General features: G+C 36.2%; 1 protein-coding gene across 9 annotated transcripts in view; it reads right to left on the reverse strand.

Annotated features, from left to right (window-relative positions):
• Positions 1-1,825: 1,825 nt before the first annotated feature.
• The window catches only part of ZNF326 (zinc finger protein 326), a 41,451-nt gene continuing 17,957 nt past the window's right edge, over positions 1,826-25,319 (reverse strand). For 7 of the 9 annotated variants that reach the window (XM_028829344.2, XM_077939847.1, XM_077939786.1 and 4 more), the window contains 6 exons: positions 23,581-23,692; positions 19,340-19,487; positions 16,932-17,031; positions 14,524-14,654; positions 13,081-13,176; positions 7,476-7,992 (listed from right to left, as the gene is read on the reverse strand). In XM_028829344.2, coding sequence (XP_028685177.1) covers positions 7,654-7,992; positions 13,081-13,176; positions 14,524-14,654; positions 16,932-17,031; positions 19,340-19,487; positions 23,581-23,692 — 926 coding nt within the window. In that variant the 3' untranslated portion in view covers positions 7,476-7,653. 9 annotated transcript variants of the gene reach the window in all.

The following is a 25,319-nucleotide window of genomic DNA, read 5'->3' on the forward strand; positions in this document are numbered from 1 at the left end:
CAGTATACAGTTCCAAGTTTTGTTGCAAATGGGATTTTCAAATTACATTTCCAATCGGCCAATGCTATATTCTATATACAGATTTTCTATGTAGTACAGATTTTCATGATGAACTATTAAACAAAACTACCTTTTATCATGTCTAATAGTTTCTCAGTTGATTCTCTTGGATGTTTGTCTCTACAATCACACTGCTCAAAATAAGGACTATGTTGTCTCTTCCTAATACTTCTATTTCTTAGGGTTAAATGATTGCTGCATAGGCAACGGTCATTTTTGTCTTAATCCTGACTTGAATGCAGATGTTTGGAGCTTTCTGGAAGACCTCCCTACTCCTTAGCCAAGTTAAAAGGTTTATTCTATTCTCAGCCTGACAAATTTTAATCTGGAATGTGTTAAATCTTAGGAAATGTTTTTCCAGCATCTATCAAGTTTATCTTGTTTTTTTTCAAGTTAAAGTAATAAATTTCCTAAAGGATTGAGTTACATAATATGTTATGTTGCACTTTTCAGATAAACCCTACTCTACCATGACACATTATTTCGGGGTATTTAATTGGTCTTGCTTTTTCAATGATTACATTTGTTCATAAGTGAGACTGGTCCATAGTTATCTTTGATGAACAATTTTCTAGAATAAGGATTATGCTAGCCTCGGAGACCAAATTGAGATGTTTCAACATTTTGTTTAATCTAGAACTGCTTAAATAAAATAGGGATTCTCTTTCGTAAGTTTTTATTTCCCTTTAAATGCAAGCATTATAAGGAGTGTTTTCTTTAGTCTTATTGTTTAAAATTGATTTATTGCTATCCACTTGCTAATTTCTAGTTTCACTGCATTGTCATGACAGGATGGACCCTGAATTCCTACCTATCAACAAACAAAAAAATATTGTGGTTTGCTTCATGGTCTTTTCGTGGCATTTGAAAAAAATTATTCTACAGCTATTAAAATTTGTGCACTATATAATTCAAAATGTTTCCTCTATTTTGAACTCTTTATCTGATAATTTCTAAGAGCTGTGTTCAAATAGGTAGCTATGATTACGTCAATTTCTTGTTTATCCAAGTTTTTCTTTACATAATTTGATATCATGGTGTGCATAGTGTTTCATGACAGTTAATTTCTGAAATCCTTGCATGTTCTAAAATTGCTAGTGTCCTTACTGTGCCCTTACTCTTGATAGTTTCACTCAAGACAGAAGTCTAAATTCAAAATAGTTCTCCCTCAGAACTTCAAAAATAGCAGTATCTTGTAGTACTCCAATGTACAGATGACAAGTCTGAGACCAATGTGATTATTTTCCCCTTAAAGGTACACTGTTTCTCTTTAGACATTTTGAGATTTTTCTCTTAAGCTTGGGATTACACGTATTTTGTCAGTATTCATCCAGTATGACTTTTTCATTGTTTTTGCTCAGCACTGGAGACTTCTAATATGAATCTTTCATCAGAAGATTTTTTTTTCTGATCCTTCACTTCTTTTTTCACTTTCTGGAACTCCTCTATATATTTATACTTACATACATATTTTTATACATTCAAAAATATTTATTGCATAGTATTTACCTGGCCTGTGATACATGCAGGGTATTCAATGGTGAATTCTCTATACATATGGCTCTTAATCTCATGAAGCTTAATCTTTAAACAGATGTTCTCGGTTTTCTATGTCTTTAAGAGATACATGTTCTATGTCTTTTACTGTAACTTCTATATTTTTCATCTTTTCTTGTAAGCCTCTGGAAGTATCTTCAGCTCAAAATTCTAGCTCAGTAATTTGATTCTCAGCCATGTTTATTCAACTAATCAGCCTAAAACAGAGTTTATTTTCACAACTGTTTTTTATTTCCAAGATACTTCTTTATAGCAACTTGCATTTTTTAAATTAGTACAATAACCTCTAAAATACTTGAAGATTATGACATATAATATGATGAGGATTACATATAAAACTATTATAAGTAGCGCTAATTATTATTCCATATAATACTAATTATACTTGGTCATTTTTTTCCCCCTGAATTGTTTTCCCAGGAATTCTTTCTGCTTGTTAAGTTTACTGTACATATTTCATGTCGCTCTTTTCCTTAAGTTTTTGCTGTTTCTCATTTGTTTGTCTATTTGCAAATTAGAGCCTAGGAGTCAACAAACTTTTTATATAAAGGTTAGGTTTTGAGGCCCACACACAGTATCTGTCATATATTGTTTTGGTGTTCTACAACCCTTTAAAAATGTAAAATCTACTAAGAAATGGGGAGGCCGCAGATAGTTTTCCAACCAATAAATTTCTCAGTATCATTATCTGGAGTTTATTTTCTGGGCTTGAGTGAAAAATTTCCTGAAGATTGTGATTACAGGAAACCTAGCATTTTAATTGTGTGAGAAAGGAGAAAGGAACAGTCAGAAGGAAAACTGGGAAATAGACAGCTGGCAGATTTTTGTTTGCTTGTAAGTATGAGGAACAAAGCTCCTTGCGGTAATCACAATATACCTAGGGCATTGCCACACTTCGATGACCCCTATTTATATGCTCTGCGTATATACTCTGTGAGTCTCACCTTATTTGGCAAACATCAAGTTGTGTTATAGCTTTAGCTTAGAGGAATTGTGTGGACCAGTAGCTCTGAGTCAGAGACCAGAATAACTATCTAGTCCTTTAAAAATCTGCCTTAGCACACTACAGACATCCCATCTCAGAGCTGTCTCTACAACTAGAGTCATTCTTTAATTATCATCTGTATGTGGCTGTCAGTTCCTTGGCTCTCTTGGTTTCACTAACATCTAATTCCTTGTTTTCTAGAAATCTTCTAGAAATATTTCACAGCACACTTGTCTTTCTAGTGTGATTATAAAGCTATCTTTATTACTGAAATTTATATTACTGTACCTCCTCTATAATTTTAATAGAACTTTAGAATATAATGACTTGAATCAAGCATGCCATTTTAATCTCTTTTAAACCTATACTTTATACTGATCTAATAAATAAACTACTCATAGTACCCTTCCACACTCCATGCTATTTCATACCTCCCTGTCACCAAGGGGGCCATCTGTCAACATCAACATCACCTCACCCTAACCCCTAATATAGTATTTTTAAACTTTGTTTTAAAACAAAAACTGGGAAAATTTATCATTGTGGGATTCTCCGTAGTATGTTCTGAAAGCATTAGAATTCATAACAGACCTCTGGGAATTAGAGGTCTGGGAAAAAAGAAGGGAAAGTCAAGCAGAGATTAGACTAGTGTGGCTGTCTCCAAGGAGGCCTCAAACGGTGGCAGGACCTACTGAATTTACCATTGCCAAGAATCTGCCTTTCAGCCTTGCAGATTCCCTGGATTTGTTCAAATACCAAATAGAGATCCAGCACTCAGGATAGGAACCATAACTACCAAATAAAGTCAAATGGTTTATTTATAAAATGAACCGTAACTGTCACGCAGACTAGAACATTTCTGCCTGTGTGGTTACTCCATTTTCTGTCCATCAACAGGTCTCAAACTGTAATCAAAAGTTTGTATGCCAGACACAGCAGCTCATGCCTATAATCCCAGAACTTTGGGAGGCCAAAGCAGGCGGATCACCTGAGGTCAGGAATTCAAGACCAACCTAACCAACAGGATGAAACCCCATCTCTATTAAAAATACAAAAAAAATAGCTAGGCATGGTGGTGTGTGCCTGTAATCCCAGTTACTCGGGAGGCTGAGGCATGAGAATCGCTTAAACCCAGGAAGCAGAGGTTGCAGTGAGCTGAAATAGTGCCACTGAACTCCAGCCTGGGTCACAGAGTGAGACTATGTCTCAAAAAAAAAAGTTTGCTTGTAATTAATGCCACTAAATGGTACATTAAAAAATGATTAGAATGGTAATTTTATGCTATGCATACTTTACCACAATAAAAAAAGTCTGCTTATATTCAAAGTAAGGACAATTTGGTAAATAAATCAAATGTTAAATAACATCTAAAATAATCTGATAATATCCACAAGATTAAAACAGAGTTCTTAAATACATTTCAACATGCACTAACATTTACCTTTGTAGTTCTTTTCTCTGTGTCTACATGTACAAGAATGAGCTTATTATATGAGAAAAGTACTAATCCTACTAACTTCACAATACAGTTGTAAGTATTAAATGAGGGGGGGGAAGGCCCCATTTTCTGACTACCGCAGGTCTATTACAGATTCCAGTGCTTTCAGAAAATATTATGAAGAATTCCCCAAACCTATGTTTATATTCAAAAGGGCAGAAACTCCTGTCTTGATAGGGGAGAGTTACAGGCACCAGGAATTTGTTTGAGGGCCCTATGAATGTTCTCAAAGTGCAATCACTGACCACCTTCAAAATCATGTGAGATATTTGTTAAAAATATATCACCTCCAGGATAGGCGTGGTGGCTCATGCCTATAATCCTAGCACTTTGGGAGGCTGAGGTGGGAGGACTGCCTGTGTCCAAGAGTTCAAGACTAGCCTGGCGACAAAGCAAGACACCATCTCTACAAAACAAATATTAGCTGAGTGTGATGGTGCACACCTGTGGTCCCAGCTACTTGGGAGGCTAAGGTGGGACGACCACTTGAGCCCAGGAGGTCAAGGGTGCAGTGAGCCATGATCATGCCACTGAATTCCAGCCTGCATGACAAAGAGAGATCCTATATTAAAAAAATAAAAATAAAAAGTGGGAAAAAAGAACATCTCCAAAGAATATGCTCTAGTAAAATCTAGGTTGGTACCCCCAAATCCTCGCTTCTACAAACATTTTAGAACTACTCCCGTTTTCTAACATTTAAGATGACCTGAAGGATGAAGAATCAGCCAAGGGAAGCTGATGGGTACAGGCTACAGAAACAGAAAATGCAAAGGTCTTTGTAGGAAAGAACTTCATCAAAAAAGTAACAGAAGGCCATTATGGCTGGTGAGAAGAATGGCATATGCTATAAAGTTGGAAAGCTAGGCCAGTCTGATCAACATGATAAGGAGTTCTAACTGTATAGGTACAAAAAAAAAAAAAAAAAAGCATGAGATTAACATTATCTGAATTACATTTTTAAAAGCTTATACTTGTGTAGAAAACTGAATCTACCACAGTAAGGGTGGAATCAAGATTCGTTAATAAGAAACGATCATGACTTGAACTGGGTTGGTTGCCGTGGAGGTAGAAGAGTGGGCAGATAAATGTTGGAAGTAGAACAGACAGACTTTTTGACAGACTGGAGGTAGGAAGTGATACAAAGGGAAGAATACAGGATAGTCCCTAGGCATGTAGCTGAAACAACTGTGTAGGTTATAAATAAATTTCTTTGGTTATTTAGAACTATGTATCTCACTTTGTAATAGAGAAAACAAGTGATAATTGGAAAACAGAAGTTGAAAGATGTTTAAGATCTTATATAAATCCTTATTACAAAAGCAATGAAAATATAAACACTAAGGATCACAAAAACTAACTTGCCTATAAACTGCCCATCTACAAATTACCCAATAGGAAATACATGAATTTGAATTTCTGAATAAAGCACAGTAACAAAATACACTTTTATCATTATCTTGCAAATTAGCTAGTCTGTATAAAGGCTCATGTGTCCCACAAAAAAAACACTACTTAGATGTTCTTTCCTATCTCTCATTCTAAAACATTTATCCAGTTGTTACATAGAATTTTTGTTACACAGTCTTCTTTCCAAAAGTTTCATATCTCAATCAGATTACCAGAGACATTGTTTTTTAAAAAATCACTCAGCTTAGTATCAAAAGAACCAAATACTAATAACCTAGAGGAATTTATTATTATTTTACCTTAGCCCTTCCACAAATATTTTCAAATAAAGGAGAAACAAGCGGGTAACAAGTCCTATTATCCCTAAAATTTGAACTAAGCAAAAAGGCTTTCAAAAGCCTGCTAAGTAAATACAGACTCCTAGAGAGTATCCAAATTTCTCTAGTCTTCAAATAACCTTCTCTTATTTGGCACCAAATCCCTAAAATTAGATGCAAGTATCTACTGGATATTCCTAGCTTTAAGGTAGGCAAACTTAGTTCACCTCAAAAAAAAAACTGTATTGGTCCAGAAAGTCTAGTTTTAAAAGTCTTATTTTATACAAAAAGATAAATTATCTGTGGGATTCTACAAATGTCCATATATTCACCCACTTAATGCCTTACAATCTGATATAATACATTTATCCATACAATGCCTCAAAACTTTAAGAATCTAATTTCACTGAAATGCAGCCCCCTACGCCAGGCATGGGCTCACACCTGTAATCCCAGCACTTTAGGAGGCCAAGACAGGCAGGTCATTTGAGCCCAGGAGTTCGAGACCAGCCTGGACAACATGGTAAAACCCTGTCTCCACGAAAACTACAAAATTTAGCTGGGCATGGTGGCTCACACTTAACAGTACCAGCTATGTGGTAGGCTAAGTTGGAGGATCACTTGAGCCCAGGAGGTTGAGGCTACACTGCACTCCAGTCTGGGCGACAGAGTGAGACCCTGTCCCAAAAAAGAAAAAAAAAAAACGGACCCTACTCTCAAAAGAGGCCACAGTAAAGACTGAAAAAAACAAGAGCACTACTTATTAGTGACATAGATAGATGGTTGTTTGAAAACAAATGACTTAAGAATAGATCCTCTATCAAGCTCAAGTTCTCTTTTTATATATGTAGGTATATAAGCCATAAAAAGTAATTTTTAAAAAAGGATAGAAGTATTTGAAAGAGAAATAATTCTTTTAAAAGAAAAGTCTGCTTTTTGGTTCTTCAGCCAAAAATAGACATGACAAAAGAACTAACACAACTACAGAAAACTTTGTATCAAATGTATTTTCAGGAAGACTTCAAGATTTGACACAGGCACAGGGAAAAGGAACAAACTAAAAAGAGTATAAATAAGGTCAGTTACAGACTCACTTCTATTTGAAATGTGTTTTTTAAAAAATTTTTAGTTTTACTTTTTAAAAATATGATTGAGAATTTTTTTTTCTTTACTTCAAGTCTTCTCAATCCTCTTAAAATACTTGTGAGCTGAACTGATACATTAAGGCAAATTTTGATTTTAAATATTCATTTCATTGATGAACTCTGTTTCATTTAAACTGCTAATCCAGGGAGAATGTTTTTTGTAAAAAACATTTTATTGCTACAAAGGGAAACATGGTCACAAAGAGCCTTTAAGCCTATCTTAACGCAAATTACTATTCAATGTCCAATGCAGTAAAAAAATACACAGTCAGAGCACAAAATACTTGCCCAGTTTATATCTTCTAGGGTAAGTATTCAAAAAATTGATGCACACTTGAATATTCACTCCCAAGAGCAGCATTTAAGATAAAATTATTAGAATAGCTATACTAACAATACACATTTGTTATCCTTAACACCAATAAAGTAATAAAAATTAAGCTTAAAAATTATACAAACAATTTATCAGATCTAAGTTTGGTAGCTATAAAAACTAAACTAAAATAGTTTTACCTTCATTTTATTAAACAAATGTTAAACATTTAGAAATTATATAAAACAAATTTTAATATGTGGAATGCATGCAACATGGGTGTTAATTCATATTTTAAGCTATTAAATGTCTTACCCTTTTTTACATTAGAACCGAAATGTAAAGCTCCTTTTAAATCTAATATCTTATATTTAATTTTCTTCAGGTTGCTCAACAGGGAAATCAGCCGGTTCTTCCTTTGCTGTTTCTTCCTCTACTTCCTCTACTTCCCCCACTCCCTCTACTTCTCCCACTGCCCCTACTTCCCCTCCTTCCCCCACTCCCTCTATATTTCCCTCGCCCTCTATTCCTCCTTCTCTCACTTCCTCTACTTCTTCCACCTCCTCTACTTCCCCCACTTCCTCTGCTTCTTCTTCCTCCTCTTCATCCTCCTCTTCTTCAATAGGTTCATCAATCTTCTCTTCATCTTCCTCATCTCCTTCTATTTGCTGATCCTGAGAATGGTCTTGAATTTCAAAAGGATTCTCACCCTAAAAACATAGGAAATGGGTTTTAAAATCAGCACATTCATTATTACATGATATGGCAAGTGAAATTTTTACTTGCCATATCATGAGAAGTAAATGCCATTTTGAAACTTTTCATTATAAATTGTAACAAATTCATTAAATATTTGCTGAGTGTCCATTTCATACCAATGTGAGCATATAATTTACTGAAGCCATTACTTTATACTCCATAACTGGAATCTTCTAGGGTAAGTATTCAAAAAATTGATGCACACTTGAATATTCACTCCCAAGAGCAGCATATTTTCCCCTTAACTGTATTTCTAAAATCATATATATATATATGACAAAATCATATATATGTCATATATATATATATATATATGACAAAGGCAAGTGTTGTTTTTGGTAGAAACAGATGACACAAAGATTTACATTTTACTTAATTATATGAGTATTTAATGTTACAGAATCTCTTTAAAACTCAAATGAAAATCAGGTACCTTGCCTAATCTATTAGATACCATGCCTTACTTCTACTTTTAAAAAGTAGACAAACCTCTCAGTAAACATTCACAGGTACAACTTTATTTTAATATTTGAATTATATATCTGGATCAAATCTCATACAAATTTGACCATATCAGAAGGCTATATTAATGTAGTAAGAAATGAAGTAACAGTGAACGTTATTAAGCAGGAAAACATTAAGACTGGCACTACCCTTTAAGATGAATGCCACAGGAATGTGAAGGATGAAGTAGAGAACCAAAAGAAGGAATACTAGTGAGGAAGCTACTCTAATACCCCAGACCAGAAATGTAAAAGATGTGGTGACATTATTCACAGAACAGGTAAGTTACAATCACTATTCTAATGGAAAGGAAAAGGGGAGGAAGTGTGTATATGTTATTAATATATATAATTAAAACTTCAGATATCTAGATGTCTAATAGGCAGCTATAAATCTGCAACTCAAAAAAGAGAGGAGAGTTCAAAGTAAGATATTTACATTAATGAATTGCCTGCTTGCATAGACTGCATGGTGAAGCCAGAGTCTTAAATGGCAAGGCCCTGGGATGGGACTGGTGGATTAAGTAGAAAAAAGGGCTGGAATAAAAACCCTATGAAGATGCCTACTCTATACATGGAGGCAGCAGAAGTTAGAAGTGAAGGAACAAGGCCGGGCGTGGTGGCTCACACCTGTAAGGCTGAGGCGGGCGGATCACGAGGTCAGGAGATCGAGACCGTCCTGGCTAACACAGTGAAACCCTGTCTCCACTAAACATACAAAAAATTAGTAGCGGGCACCTGTAGTCCCAGCTACTCGGGAGACTGAGACAGGAGAACGGGGTGAACCCAGGGGGCAAAGCTTGCAGTGAGCCAAGATCGTGCCACTTCACTCCAGCCTGGGCGACACAGCAAGACTCCATCTCAAAAAAAAAAGAAAAAAAAGAAGTGAAAGAACACTTGGTGCAGGAGAAAACCCAGGACAGTAAAAGACTACCTGATAAAAGAGTTTCAAGAATAAGTGATAGATCAACAGTGTCAAATGATATGTATAAAAAAGCAGAAAGCAATTGAAAAAGGTCACTAGAGTTGATCATCATTACAGAATGGAGGTTCTTGAGGATTTATTGTACTATCCCCTTATTTTCATACATTTAAAATAGTATGTTATAATTTTTTAAAGGTCACTAGATTTGATAATGACATCATTAGTAATCTTAGGCAGAGCAGTTTCAAAAGTATGATGTGACAGTTAAGACAGCAGCAGTTGTCCAAGAATGTATCTTTAAAATTTCCTGTGAAGCTGTCAAAAACCACAGGCCCTGGTTCCAACACCCTGAGATTTTCATTGAGTCTGTCCTGGAGCTCCTGCTGAAAACACCAATTCCTGGATCAATCTCAGACCGCCTAAATCAAAATTTCCAGGAGAAGCTTGGTAATTTGCACATTTAAGAAGCATTTCAGGGCAAAAATGAGCTTGGCATGGTAGTACACGCCCGCAGACCCAGCTACTCAGGAGGCTGAGGCAGGAGAATCGTTTGAACCTGGGAGGTGGAGTTTGCAGTGAGCCAAGATCGCACCACTGTACTCCAGCCTGGGCAACAGAGTGAGGCTCTGTCTCAAAGTAAGAGAAGCATTTTAGGAGGTATTTATCAGTGAGGTTTGGGAAACCCTAATTCAGAAAGCCTAAAAAAAGGGCTTAGGCAGCTTTTCATTTATCTTAGCCTCACGGGTAACTGAACACATACCTCTGGTTGAGAACTACTAGTTTAAAGAGTGACTAATAGAGAGGAAGCAAAGAGCACGTGCAAAGTAAACTACCATTTCAAGTATTCTGGGAAGAGAAAAGATGATAAAATAGGGTGGGCCAAAGTCTAGGAAAAGTTAAGTCATTTTTAGTTTAGGGAACTCATAAGCATGTCTATTTGAGGAAGATCAGAAAAAAAAAAAAAAACAGGAAAAAAATCAGATGCAAGTAAGGGAAGAAATAGTGATGAAATTAGGACACATATGAAAGGCAATGATTTTTCCTCACAGATAATAAAGGTGAAGGAAAGATATATCTAAGACAGAAATGCGAACACTTACTGAATTTACATCTAATGGTCTCAATCTCCCTAATGCAGGAGAGTGAGAATATGGGAAGTAGCTGAAGGTGGTGGCATGTGCCTGTAATCCCAGCTACTAAAGAGGCTGAGGTGGGAGAATGGCTTTAAACCCAGGAGTTCAAGGCTGCAGTGAGCTATTATCACACCATGCATTCTGGCCTGGGCAACACAAAGAGATTGTGTTAAAATATAAACACATATATAAGAAAAAGAATATGGAAAACAAAGAGAGCAAGAATGAAATCTGAGATGTGAAGTTATTAAAGGTTGGAAAAGTCACTATAGGAAACACATTACACTGGTAGTTAATAAGTAAAATTATTGTGAATTGAGTAAAAATCTGGGAAACACAGGACTGGCACGCACGATTCCACATTTTTTAGAAAGACAAACATTAAAGCTAACCATAGAGCTAGAACGAATAAGGAATTTTAGAACAGCACCATTCCCTACTGAAAGGGTGATTATCAATGCCCACAGCAAGGACTGAAGGCAGAACAAGATGATACAGTTGGACAATTAGGAGAAATTGATGAACTGATCATCTCGATGGGGACAAACTTGTTTTGTTTTATTTTGTTTTTTTCTGTCTTCTCTGCTGTGTCTCTAAGGGACAAAGATTTACAAGGGCATTTTGTCAGACAGAGAGTACTTGACAGTGGAGGAGTTTTAAGCCATGACCAGAGCTGACCATGAGCAGAAGATGTTCTGGGGAACCACAACAGGGAACAGAGCAGACAGGCATGCCGAATAAAGGGCCGTCAGTGAGTAATGTGACCCCCGTGCTTCCTGAATTTTCACATGCATATAAATCAACAGGAATCTCATTAAAATGAAGATTCTTCTTCAGTAGTCCCGGGTATGACCTGAAATACTGCATTTCTAATGAGCTCCCAAGTGATACCAATACTGCTGATCCACAGATCACATTCTGAGTAACAAAGTTCTAGAGGAGTTCTCAGTTCAGGTGCGTTCTCTATAATACGTGCATGAGCAGGATACTCCCACCAGTGACATCTCCCATTCCATGAAGTGACTCAATTGTGTAACTTGAAAACACTATATAGAAATTCTATGTGTAACCTGAAAACACTATATAGAAATTCTAATTTTGCATTCTTCCCTTATTAAAAATTATCTTCACATATCAATAGAAACCATTGACTTCTCAGAAGTTTGTGACAATGCAAAAATAAAAATCTAATCTTTCCTTCTTTAGCTATGATGCTTCTTTTTGATGCCATACCTCCCATAAAATTGGATTTCAATTGAGGGCTGCATTCATTTTTTTAAAGCAGTGTCAAGAATGTAGTAAACGGTGACAAATATTAACAAATATTAAATTAACAAATTAGAAAATAGGTCCCTAAGGAACAAGCTGAAAGAACTGATATTATTTCGCTTGGAAAGAACCGGTAGAGGGACAATTTAATGGTCATTAAATATGTATCAGGTTTTCTTCAGAGTAGCTGTTAACAGTCACAATAGACAAAATAAACAAAACTTCTTTAATCTATACTTACTAATGCAAATAACACACTTGTACATCTTCAACACAACTGCTCTCTTCAGTGTAGAATAATGATTTTAAGGTAGGTATTATTTTGTAAAGACTGAAAAATAACTTCTGTCAGACCAGTCTGGGTATTATAAGTAAAAACAGAACAAAACTAAAAGACTAACCTCTAAAATTGATTTCTATTAATCTCCTGAATCATAGTAAGCTCTTATTTGTATAGTGTTTATAATAAATTTTATGTAAAGATGGATTCAAGCCATAACATATGGCAAAAACCCTGAGGAGTAAAGAGTCCACATCTGAGTTTCCTAACATTAGAAGCAAACCTCTCTTCTCCTGCCCTCCAAATTCCATGAGATTCCTTCTTCTGGAGCAACATATCTGACCTTCCTGCTACCCTCCAACTTTTATCCAAAGAAAAGGAATGACATATGCAATTAGTATGCTTGGAAGAAAAAACTAGGTGTACACAATACAATCCCTTCTGGGTCCCCTCTTTTGGGTCTTCCTAGTGACAGAAAAGGTACATCCTAGTCTGTTCTACGCCATGTGGTAAACTAGGAGAAGCCTGTTGCTCTCCATCTGGGCTGGTAACAGAAGTTGGGAGGATCTAAGTCTACCTAATTCAGAAGTGAAATATTAAAAGTTCACAGCAACTACATAACTAAGATATATTCTCCAAGTCAATTTTTTCTTAAATCAAGAATAAAGCTGACATTTTGATTTTCTGTCTAATTCTTGTGTATTTCTCAATTGATTCAGAGCTACAAAGATGATCAGAGGAATCACTGCTCCCATCTTGACCAACCCAACAATAAGGAAAAAAGATGTTTTACCTATATACAAGATACTGAGTAAAATTCTTCTTAATATGTTATACTATATTCAAGTATCACAAAAGGTTACTATGTCACCAGTTAATTACTGCAATACCACAATATTATCGAAAAGGTTTTTGCCCTAATATCTTACCTTAACAAAACGTTCATATCGCGCCTTCACTATTGGATTATTTAAAATGCTTGTAGCAGTCAAGACACTCTCTCTTTTTATTTGTTCCTTATAAGCCTATAAAAAACAGAACACACTGAGGGTTCTTGAAAATCATGCTATGAAAAATATTTCCATAATTAAAACAGCATTTAATGCTCAAACCCTTAGATTTGAATGACTTATCTTCTTACAAACTATAGAGCAACAGTACCTACTATAACCACAATCTAAATCTATGAATTAAAACACTGAAGATTCAAGCCAATCAGCTTCAACAGAAAACACTCAGTCCCACAAATCTACAAGTCTAGATTCTACTAGATAGCTGCCTTCTCTTCTTTCCACTCCCCATCTGCCTCCCCAGGCCCCAACTATTAATTTTCATGCTATCAAAAAATGAAGAATAATTTTTCATACTACAAGAGTATCTAGTCTTCCTTTAGGCTGTAGTTATTTCAAGACTATTATACAAAGGAAGAAAGGTAACAATATAGAATGTCTAATTGCCAAAATGGTGTCAAGGGAATATCAAGAGAAGAAAAAGACGTAGATTAAGAAAAGATTGTATGTGTTCAAAAATGCTTGAAGAAATCTGAATTAAATGAGGTTCACTTTAATACAAAATACAAGTTTAACACTGAGTATGTTCTACTTAAAACTTAAGGCTTTAATATTTGAATCTTTAAATATGCTTTTCAAACAAACCGATTTTCCACAATATAAACATTTGTATTGCCTGAAGTAAATCTGACTAAATAAAACCAGCCACGCCAATAGAGAAGCAGAAACATACTAACCAAAAAGACAGTAAATTTTTCAGGGATATTCTACTAAAAAATGTAACAATGATGCTAGCTGGTAATGCTGTTTTTAAATGTATTTTTCCCAACCATCAGAAAAATTTATCAGTAATAATCAAATCTTTACTTTTTTATTCTAAAACACACACACACACACACACACACACACACACACACACACACTCTCTCTCTCTCTCACAAAACTGTTTCGTACTGACTTTTAAAAAAGTTAACAGTTCAATAAAAGCTACAATTTCCTGAATGCTTACCATTACCAGACACTATTTTAATTGCCTTATACATTTTAGTTAATCTAATTCTTTAAAAAAATGAGGTAAGAGTAGAATGATCATCTACTCTCATTTTACAGATAAGGAAACTTAGACAAAGAAAGGCTAACTTGCTTGCTTAACACATGTTATAGATTGAACAACTCCGGGAATCTTACTCTAGAGCTCACTCTTAACCACTATATACTGCCTCTCTCAATATAATCACAGTTATTTCCATATGAGATTGATAAAATTGATAAAATTGCAGATAGGTGTGAAGCTATGGCCAAAGAACAATAAAACATTGATGGATAATCCAGCAACTTTATTAAGACAGATCAAAATTTTACCTGCTTCCCTTTGATATGATCAGGAGACTTTAAGTGCTGCTGAACTGAACTATGTAAGGCAGGGATATACACACTGCAAGCGCTGCAATGAACTGTCTCTACTTTCATCATGTGATCATCTGCAGTAACACCTACAAAAGACATCCAATTATGAAAGAAATGACTCATGTATTATTTCTGACCAATGAAGTTTTTACTACTTAGTTTCCATACCCCTTCTTCCAAAATAAAGATCAGAGTGAACAGGTTTATGTTGAGTATTTCTACCACATCTCATAAATCTACATATGTAGATTTAATATATTGCTAACTAATTAAAATTATTAAGGTATAATTACATTATAGTTCCTAATCAGGTTAAACAACCATGCTCTGAGGCCGGTACATTCACCCTCCCAAAACTATAATATAAAGGAAAACAAATGTTGATTTTCTAGTAAAATAAGAATTTCCATGATTATGAATGTGGATGAGTAAGAAAAGGGGAAATGATGTCAAAACTGGATTCATAAGGAACAAAGATATTCTGGATCTTGCAAATGGTGACTAGGGTTTATTACAGATGAAGGTATAAACATATGCAGGGGAAGGGTGAAAGAAAATGGTACTTTCTGCAAGTTAGTACGACTGGAACAGAGAAGAAGAGACTAAAGATGAAAATAGAAAAAAAGGGCCTAAATAATAAAGAGCTTTATGTGCCATGCCTAGGAATTTGAACTTGATCCTGGAGAGGATGAGAGGCCACTGAAAGTTCCTGAAACAATGAAATCATGTGGTAAAATCATAGATAAGAAAAACTGGGGCCGGGCGCGGTGGCTCACGCCTGTAATCCCAGCACTTTGGGAGGCCGAGGCGGGCGGATCACAAGGTCAGGAGATCGAGACCACGGTGAAACCCCGTCTCTACTAAAAATACAAAAAATGAGCCGGGCGCAGTGGCGGGCGCCTGTAGTCCCAGCTACTCGGGAGACTGGGGCAGGAGAATGGCGTGAACCCAGGAGGCGGAGCTTGCAGTGAGCCAGGATCGCGCCACTGCACTCCAGCTTGGGCGACAGAGCAAGACTCCGTCTCAAAAAAAAAAAAAAAGAAAAACTGGAAGTAAGGAAACTACTTCAGAAATACTACAATTGTCAAGACAACAGACAAGGATTTGAACAAATACAGTATTTAAAGGAGACGTAAAGAAACAGATTTGATAAATATTTAAAAGATAGAATTGACGTTCTCAATTGATCAGTACTTGAGATACAGTAAGGAAAAAGTACCTCGTATAACTCTCTACTTCCGGCTTTGGTAGATGGTGCAGGCCCTTTTCAAGATAAATGAAGGAAAAAACTGTGAGGTTTTGTTTTGCTTTCTATGTAAGGTAGGATATGCTCAAAGAGATGATAAATTTTTTTGATATGTTGATTTTGTGTGACTACTGTAGAGAGATGTCAGTAGGCAGATGTGTAAGACTGAGTTCAGAAGAAAGATCTGTGCTAGAAATATAGATGTATAAGTAACGAACATCTAGATACTAACTTAAGCTCTGTAAGTAAGTGAATTTATTAGGAAGGAATATAAAAGGAGATGGTAATGGAGCTAATGACAAGGTACTGAGAAACATCAAATTCTAAAAGACTGCCAGAGAAAGCACAAAGACTAAAAAATGACAAAAGGATAACGAAAACATTAGGCCAGTGAAGTGCCACAGAAACAAAGCAAGAAAAATGATTCATGAATAATGTAGTTAGTAAAAAACGTTATGGAAGATAATGATTCAAAAGAACCTAGAGGAGTTGTTGTTGATAACTTCTGTTACAGCAGTTTCAGTAGACTAAGAGTAGTCGAAAGTTGTTTAATGTGTTTAATGTAATACATGGGAGACGAAGAAGCAGAGACTAGTGTGGATTATGCTTAAAGAAGCATGGTTATTTGGTTATTTAAAATGAAAAAGAAGATAGGTTACTTAGGAGAACTAGCGTCTATTTTTCTTTCCTTTTTTTATTCCTTTTGTTGGCTGTTTTTTGTTTGGTTAGTTTTCGTTTTTGTTTTGTTTTTTTTTTTAAGTAAAAGCATATTTACAGACTCCAGAGATGGAATCAAAAGAGAAGGAAAGACTAAAAAACAGAAGAGTTCATAACTTGAATTTTGGGAGAAGGAATAACAGAAACAGAGAACAGAGAGAAGTATCTTTCATCCAGAGGAAAAGGTAACTTTTCCTCTCAAACTGAATTGAAGAAAGTAATGGCAGGTAATGATAAATTTGTAAGCATGAGAACAGGAAGACAAAGAAGTTCATTTCTGGTAACTCACTCAGAGCTACTGTATATATGACTGTACTATATCACTCTAGTGGCTATCATTTACATTTAAACAGGTAAAAATACATGTAGAATTTTAAAATAATTTGTTTTAAATACTTACCTTCCATAACATCTTTTTCAATTATTTTAACTACTTCTGTTTGATTATTTGTCTGTTGCTTACGAATAGATGTTTTCTTGAATTTATTCACCATACACTCCTAGAAAACAAAACAGAAAGAATCCAAATAGTTTTCAATGAGTACTCAATATAATGCTTAGCACCATGTTCATCCTATGGAAGATACAATATCTGCTATATAAGAATTAATATCTTTTCTCAAGGAGTTTACAATTTAGTTGAAAAGATAATCATAAAATATTAGGAACCTACAAAAAGTATTCACTTTTCAAAGTATATTTTAAGCATATAGAGAAAGGGATCAAAGGGAGCTAGAATATTTAAGAGGTCTTCCAGAGTAGGTGGGTATTTAAGTTATAAAGGACACACAGAAACTCATTAAGGAAATAAATTACAGAAGAAAATAAAGGGTCACAGTTAGTTCTATGAGGATTACGGTGGTATGAATGTTCACTTTTTTTTTTTTTTAGATGGAGTGTCACTCTGTCGCCCAGGCTGGAGTGCAGTGGCACGATCTCTGCTCACTGCAACCTCTGCCTCCCGGGTTTAAGGGATTTTCCTGCCTCAGCCTCCTGAGTAGCTGGGATTACAGGCACGTGCCACCACATCTGGCTAATTTTTGTATTTTTAGTAAAGACGGGGTTTCACCATGTTTTTCAGGCTGGTCTCAAACCCCTGACCTCGTGATCCACCCGCCTCAGCCTCCCAAAGTGCTGGGATTACAGGTGTGAGCCACTACGCCCGGCCTGATCACTGTATTTTTTTGTTGTTGTTTTTAGCCAGTGTTTTTATTTTATTTTATTTTTATTTTACTTTTAGTTGCAGGATGATGTGCAAAATGTGCAGGTTTGTTACATAAGTATACATGTGCCATGGCGGTTTGTTACCCCTAATGACTAGTCCTATAAATTCCCTCTCCTTTCCTCCAACCCCACAACAGGCCCGGGGTGTGTTGTTCCACTGCCTGTGTCCATGTGTTCTCATTGTTTGACTCCCACTTACGAGTGAGAAGATGCGGTGTTTGGTTTTATGTTCGTATGTTAGTTTGCTGAGGATGATGGCTTCCAGCTTCATCCATGTCCCTGCAAAGAACATAATCTCATTCCTTTTTGTGACTGCATAATATTCCCTGGTGTATATGTACCACATTTTCTTTATCCAGTTTATCAGTGATGGACATTTGGGTTGATTCCATTAGTTCGCTATTGTAAATAGTGCTCCAATAGACATATGTGTGCATATGTCTTTATAGTAGAATGATTTATATTCCTTTGGGTATATACTCAGTAATGAGATTGCTCTGTCAAATGGTATTTCTGATTCTAGATCCTTGAGGAATCTCCATGCTGTCTTCCACAATCATGTAACTAATTTACATTCCCACCAACAGTGTGAAAGTGTTACTGTTTCTCCACGGCCTCTCCAGCACCTATTGTTTCTTGACTTTTTTTTTTTTAATTATACTTTAAGTCCTAGGGTACCTGTGCACAACGTGCAGGTGTGTTACATATGTATACTTGATGATCACTGTATTTTTAACTTTCTAATAATTCCATCTCTTCTGTCCAAATTAATTTTATGTACAATTAGCAGTCTAACTCAAGCCCCTTCTTTAAGCATTCCTTAACATTCCCAACCGTCTTTCCCTTTGCCAAACCCCTACGGTACTTCTGAATTCCTGGCATTGGCACTGAACATTTAACTGCTCTGAGCATAATCTTTCATGATAAAAATGAGTTGTTATAGGACTCAACTGAAATAATGAATGAATGTAACCAGCACAACTCCAGTTAACGGATGATAGCTGACTCTACATCAATAAAGTTGTTAAAGGACACCTCCCCCAGAAACAACTGTGAAAAATGTAATCATTTCTGAAATAACAAATACAAATTCTATTATAGAGGAATTCACAAGTAATTCTGGGTTAATTTTAAAGCAACTCTTTCTTTAAATAGTAAATTAAAATTTTAGAAACATAAATGCAAGAGATGGGGAAAGTGAAAAATGAAATCTTAAGAAATTCATATCAGGCCGGGCGCGGTGGCTCACGCCTGTAATCCCAGCACTTTGGGAGGCCAAGGCGGGCGGATCACGAGGTCAGGAGATCGAGACCATCCTGGCTAACACAGTGAAACCCCGTCTCTACTAAAGAATACAAAAAATTAGCCAGGCGTAGTGGCGAGCGCCTATAGTCCCAGCTACTCGGGAGGCTGAGGCAGGAGAATGGCGTGAACCCAGGAGGCGGAGGTTGCAGTAAGCCGCGATTGTGCCACTGCACCCCAGCCTGGGCGACAGACCAAGACTCCGTCTCAAAAAAAAAAAAAAAAAAAAAAAAAGAAATTCATATCAATAAAATGCTTCTCACTTCAAAAACAGCTACTTACATGCAAAAACTCCATAACTACTTTATCAAATTTAGTTTGTTTCTGTATATGATCTAACGTTTCCTGATGTGAAGAACTTTCCAGATGCAGTTCAATATCTTTTTCTTCAAACGTTCGAAATTTACAAAATGAACACGTAAATGCCATTCTGTAAGAGAAAAAAAAGTTTTCCTTTAAATATTACTTTATTCACTTATAAAGAGTTCATAAAAATATACCATTAAAACTAATTTTACCAACATAAATTATTTCCTTTCTTCCATTTTATGACTGAATTAAACTTAGCTTAAATCTAAAAAAACTATTTCTTTAAGTACTTATTTGGACCGCACCCATACACCACTTTGCATTTCTGGCCCACTTTGGAGCTTCCGAGTAGGAAAAATGGAACCAGTGGATCTATAAGTTATCCACTTCAAGCCTGGACCAATTAAAAAGCCAAAGCAAACCTCAAGAAGTATCGAGTTCCAAAGTTCTGCAACTTATTTTACATGTTGTTCCATCCTCAAGCTTCTAAACCAATGGTAGTATCATATCAACAAAGCAAAGTGGCACACCACCAGACAATCATAACTCACTCCTATGGAATTCTTGGGTGATAAAAGTCTTGCCTTCTAAAGACTACTTCACTTCAGGATAATTAATAGGCCTGGACTGGACAAATGCATGCATCTGTAAGCTCAAGAGCCACTCCATAATGAACAGTCCCACCTAATTGTTTCTTTTTTTGTTTGTTTGTTTGAGATGGAGCCTCGCTCTGTTGCCCAGACTGGAGTGCAGTGGTGCAATCTAAGCTCACTGCAACCTCCACTTCCTGGGTTCAAGCGGTTCTCCCACATCAGCCTCCCAAGTACCTGGGACTACAGGCATGCACCACCATACCTGGCTGTTTTAGTAGAGATGGGGTTTTTGCCACCTTGGCCAGGCTGGTCTTGAACTCCTGACCTCAGGTGATCCGCCTGCCTCGGCCTCCCAAAGTGCTGGGATTACAGGTGTGAGCCACTGTGCCCAGCATAACTGTTTCTATCTTATGTTATTTTCTTTTCCTTGAATTATGCTAGCAGTCACGTAACTGGTTTCTGTCTCCAGTCTCCATTTTCCAATTAATTCTTTGCAACGCTACTAGATTTATTTTCCTGGTTGAGAGTATGAGCTCTGGAGCCAACTGCCGAGTTCATATCCTAATTCCATTTTGTGATCTTGGGCAAGTTACTTGACTTCTCTAGGCCTTGGCTTTCTTACATTGAGATGAGAACGCTCACAGAGGTGTCTGAGGATTTTTAAAAATTAATGCATACAAAGCCCTTAGAACATTTCCTAACACACAATTACTCAATTAATTATTGTTACTTCCTATAGCAGGTAAGAGCACATTACTGCTCAAAGGGCTTCATTAGCTCTGTAAGCTCAAAAAACAAAGACAAAAATGTTTTTGCTGCCATCCAGGAAATTTCCTAATCTCTCCTTTTTGGCTTACTCACCAATACCTTTAATAATATCTGGCACAGCATGTCTCCATTAAATGTTTAAATTAGATTATACCTTTCATCCCATTAGAGTCACTTCAATCTACACTGCTTTCAATTTTCTAAATAACAATAACACAGTCCTATTTATTTGCTTTGATGGCAAGCCATGGCCTCTACCTGGGCTGCCTCTCACAACTCCTCCTGTAACCCTACCATTCCCAGATCAATTCAAATACCACGTCCATCATGGTCACCTCCCCTGATTTCCCTGCACCCTTATTTACTTATTTTTCGAGACAGAGTCTTGCTCTGTTGCCCAGGCCATAGAGTGCAGTGGTGCGAACTCAACTCACTGCAACCTCCACCTCCCAAGCTCAAGCTATCCTCCCACCTCAGCCTCCCAAGTGGCTGGGACCACAGCCGCATGCCACCACACCTGGCTAATTTTTGTATTTTTTGTAGAAATAAGGTTTCACCATGTTGCCCAAGCTGGTCTTGAACTCCTAGGCTCAAGCTAGCCACCCACCTTGGCCTCCCAAAGTGCTGGAATTACAGGCATGAGCTAGCACGCTTGGCCTCCTATACTCTTATTTAGAAGTTATTTCTCATGAAACTACATTGTACTTCTCTTCTGGTATCCTTCGTCATACACTATTATTTATGTACATCTCTCACACATCCATCTCTTTCTCCCTAGGTTCCCTTAAGGGTAGGTATAAACCTTTCCATGCTCTTTATTATGTTGAAAGCATTCAAATATCCAAGGGAACCTATCACAAGAATAGTGATTTACTCAATCTCGAATCCTCATAACTCAAAGTAAAACTGCTCTGATAAGTGAAAATAATCTAGACTACTTTAAAGAAATTATATCCTACAATGATAATTTATGAGTTGACATTCTTTTGGTTATATCATCAGATTTATATTTAGAGTTACAGAGAACATAGCTAAATGAAAGTTCAGTTCTTTCATTTTCTCCAAATCACAATTTTATATATTATATTAACATTAACATAATCCAGATTATGTTAACATGAACGTAATTCAGAGCCGAAATTTTTAATGAGAAAAATATTCATAGGGCAATTAAATTTTAAAAATTGCATCTTATAATGTAAAATGATTTTTACACTCCAAGAGGCTGATAATTTAAATTCATTTCTATACCAAAATATAACTATGACTGTTGCTTCTACCAAAAGAAGGAATCACAAGAGATAATGAGTGGGACAGAGAACTCACAAGGACTAAAAATAGCAGTAGTTCTTAAAACTAGAACTACTCTTCTTTTTATGGATTGTTTTGTTTTGTTTAGAGATGAGGTCTTGCCATGTTGCCTAGGCTGGCCTCAAACTTCAGGGCTCAAGGCTTTAAGAAAAATTAAGACATTTTTTTAAAAACTGCTAAATTGCTTTCTAGCAGTTATAATATTATAATGTCACCAAGAAACTGTAAGTGTCCTTTGATCATTCCTTAATCAGCAAATCAAATTTCTCCTTAGTAATAAAATGGCATACTGTTATTTAAATTTTTAGTTTAAATTACTGTTAAAACAATTTCCTTAAAATTATTACTAGCTGCTGTTTCCTTATCATATTAAATATTAAACATTTTAGTTTTCTTACTTTTTAAAATAATTTGGGTAATGTTTTAATCTAATTTGGACATTAATCATTTCTCATGTTTATATTTTCCGAGTCTGTTTGCTTTCCTTTCAAATTTTAAGTTTTTATTTAGCCAAATCTGCTCATCATTTCCTTTGTAATTTATTCTATAACTTTTAAGCCTGGGAAAAAAATCTCCTTGCAGAACATTTTGTTTTTCTGTAATTTCATTTTCTTTTTAACTACATTCATTCCAGGTGTCATATGAGGAAGCTCTAAACTTATTTTTGTTATTATTTCATTGTTCAATCAATTCCCCTCTTATTTCTAATATCCTCTTTATTAAATATTACATTCTTCCTGACAATCTGCTCACAGGCTAATAATTCTGATATAGTAATTAGTTTTGTGTATTACCATGTATTTTTAACTATTACAGCTTTTTAATGAATGATTATCTATAAAAGTCAGTACCGGCTGGGCACGGTGGCTCAAGCCTGTAATTCCAGCACTTTGGGAGGCCGAGACGGGCGGATCACGAGGTCAGGAGATCGAGACCATCCTGACTAACACGGTGAAACCCCATCTCTACTAAAAAATACAAAACACTAGCCAGGCGTGGTGGTGGGCGCCTGTAGTCCCAGCTACTCAGGAGGTTGAGGCAGGAGAATGGCATAAACCCAGGAGGCGGAGCTTGCAGTGAGCTGAGATCCAGCCACTGCACTCCAGCCTGGGCGACAGAGCAAGACTCCGTCTCAAAAAAGAGAAAAAAAAAAGTCAGTACCTACCCATTTACTCTTCTTCAGAACTTCCTTTGGGATCTGGATTGGAAAGAACTTACATATTTGTAATATTTAGTTCCTGCCCATGAAAATCACTGTCTCCATATAGTCAAACCTCAATGACAAGTATGTCTTTTTAAGAATGCTGTTATTTCTGGATATTTTATATTTCTGGATTGCCATTATAAATAGAATGCCTTTTTTCTTATGTTTTCTAAGTAGTGATTACATATAAATATCAAAAATCAAAAGCATTCCTCTATATCTTTGAACAAGCCTTTTCATTTGAATCTTAAGAACTTTTTCACATTACAATTGATGTGTTTGCCTTTTCTAGGTAACCATTTTTTAATGAGCCTAATTTTCTGACTCTAAGCACAAACCTGTATCCATCTCCGTATTTCTCACTGTTTTTTTCTCTTCTGCGCCTTTGTTTCTCTCTCCGAGCCTCAATTCGTCGCTTTTCTTCCTCTTCATTTTTAGGATCAGTTTTTGCTAGGATATCACACAAAAAAGTAAAAGCTAAAATTCATTTTTCCATTCTCTCTTTCCAATCATCAGTTCATAAAGTATATACTTATGAGGTTTACTTAGTGATTGTAATCTAAAATTGAACTCACTGAAAAAATCGGAGTTTGAGATTATCCAGTATTTCTTAAACTTCACTAAATTAACTTCATTCATTTGAATACCATCATCACAAATTCCGTCATATCTGCTTGTCATCTATGTGATTATTTGCTACATATTTTTCTTTAAATCTGCTCATTTGTCCTATCCTTATTCTAAGCAATAATATCCTTATCACCTAAAATTATCTTGGGCACCATATACTTTGGGAAACACTAAAGCAACCTGCCCCAGCATGAAAATGGAAGTCCAGTAAACACTGCAGAGACCTGGATGCAAGAACTCATATTCATATTGTAGGAGCTCTCGGAAAGTTTCTTAAAATTTATAATCTCCAAAATAAAAGCACATTTGTTCTCTTTTTTTAAAAAATTGTCTATTGTAGGCCGGGCGCAGTAGCTCAAGCCTGTAATCTCAGCACTTTGGGAGGCCGAGACGGGTGGATCACGAGGTCAGGAGATCGAGACCATCCTGGCTAACACGGTGAAACCCCATCTCTACTAAAAAATACAAAAAACTAGCACAGTGAGGTGGCGGGCGCCTGTAGTCCCAGCTACTCGGGAGGCTGAGGCAGGAGAATGGCGTAAACCTGGGAGGCGGAGCTTGCAGTGAGCTGGGATCTGGCCACTGCACTCCAACCTGGGGGACAGAGCGAGACTCTGTCTCAAAAAAAAATTCTCTATTGTGATAAAATACACAAAACATAAGATTTACTAGTTTAACCATTTTAAAATGTGCAATTCAATGGCATTAAGTACATTCACAAAGTTATGCAACCATCTCCACTATCTAGTTACAGAACTTTTCATCAACCCATAAAGCAGTCACTCCTCATTTCAACCCTACCCTAAGGCCCTGGTAACTACTAATCTGCTTTCTGATCTACGGATTTGCCTACTCTAGGTATTTCATATACCTAGAATCATCCTCTCTGTTGCCTTTTTGGTCTGACTTTTATTTAGCATGTTTTCACAGCTCACCCACGTTGTGCCATGTATTAGTAAGTACTTCCTTCTTTTTTATGGTTTAATAATATTCCATTATATGAATATTCCACATTTTTAAAACCATTCATCTGTTGATGTGTATTTCAATAGTTTCTACCTTTTGACTACTATGAATAATGCTACTATAAACATTCATATATAAATTTTTGTTTGGGCCAGGCACAGTGGCTCATGCCTGTAATCTTAGCACTTTGGGAGGCTGAGACGGATGGATCACTTGAAGCCAGGAGTTCGAGACCAGCCTGGACAACATGGCAAAACCATCTCTACTCAAGATGCAACAATTAACTGGGCGTGGTGGTGCACATCTGTAGTCCTAGTTACTCAGGAGGCTGAGGAATGAGAATTGCTTGAACCCAGGGGCAGAGGTTGCAGCGAGCCAAGACTGCGCCACTGCACTCCAGCCCGGGCAACAGAGTGAGATCCTGTCTCAAAAATAAAAATAAATAAATAAATAAATTTTTGTTTGAATACTATTTTAAATT

This window comes from Macaca mulatta, chromosome 1, assembly GCF_049350105.2.
Source record: "Macaca mulatta isolate MMU2019108-1 chromosome 1, T2T-MMU8v2.0, whole genome shotgun sequence".
NCBI classification, from domain to species: domain Eukaryota; kingdom Metazoa; phylum Chordata; class Mammalia; order Primates; family Cercopithecidae; genus Macaca; species Macaca mulatta.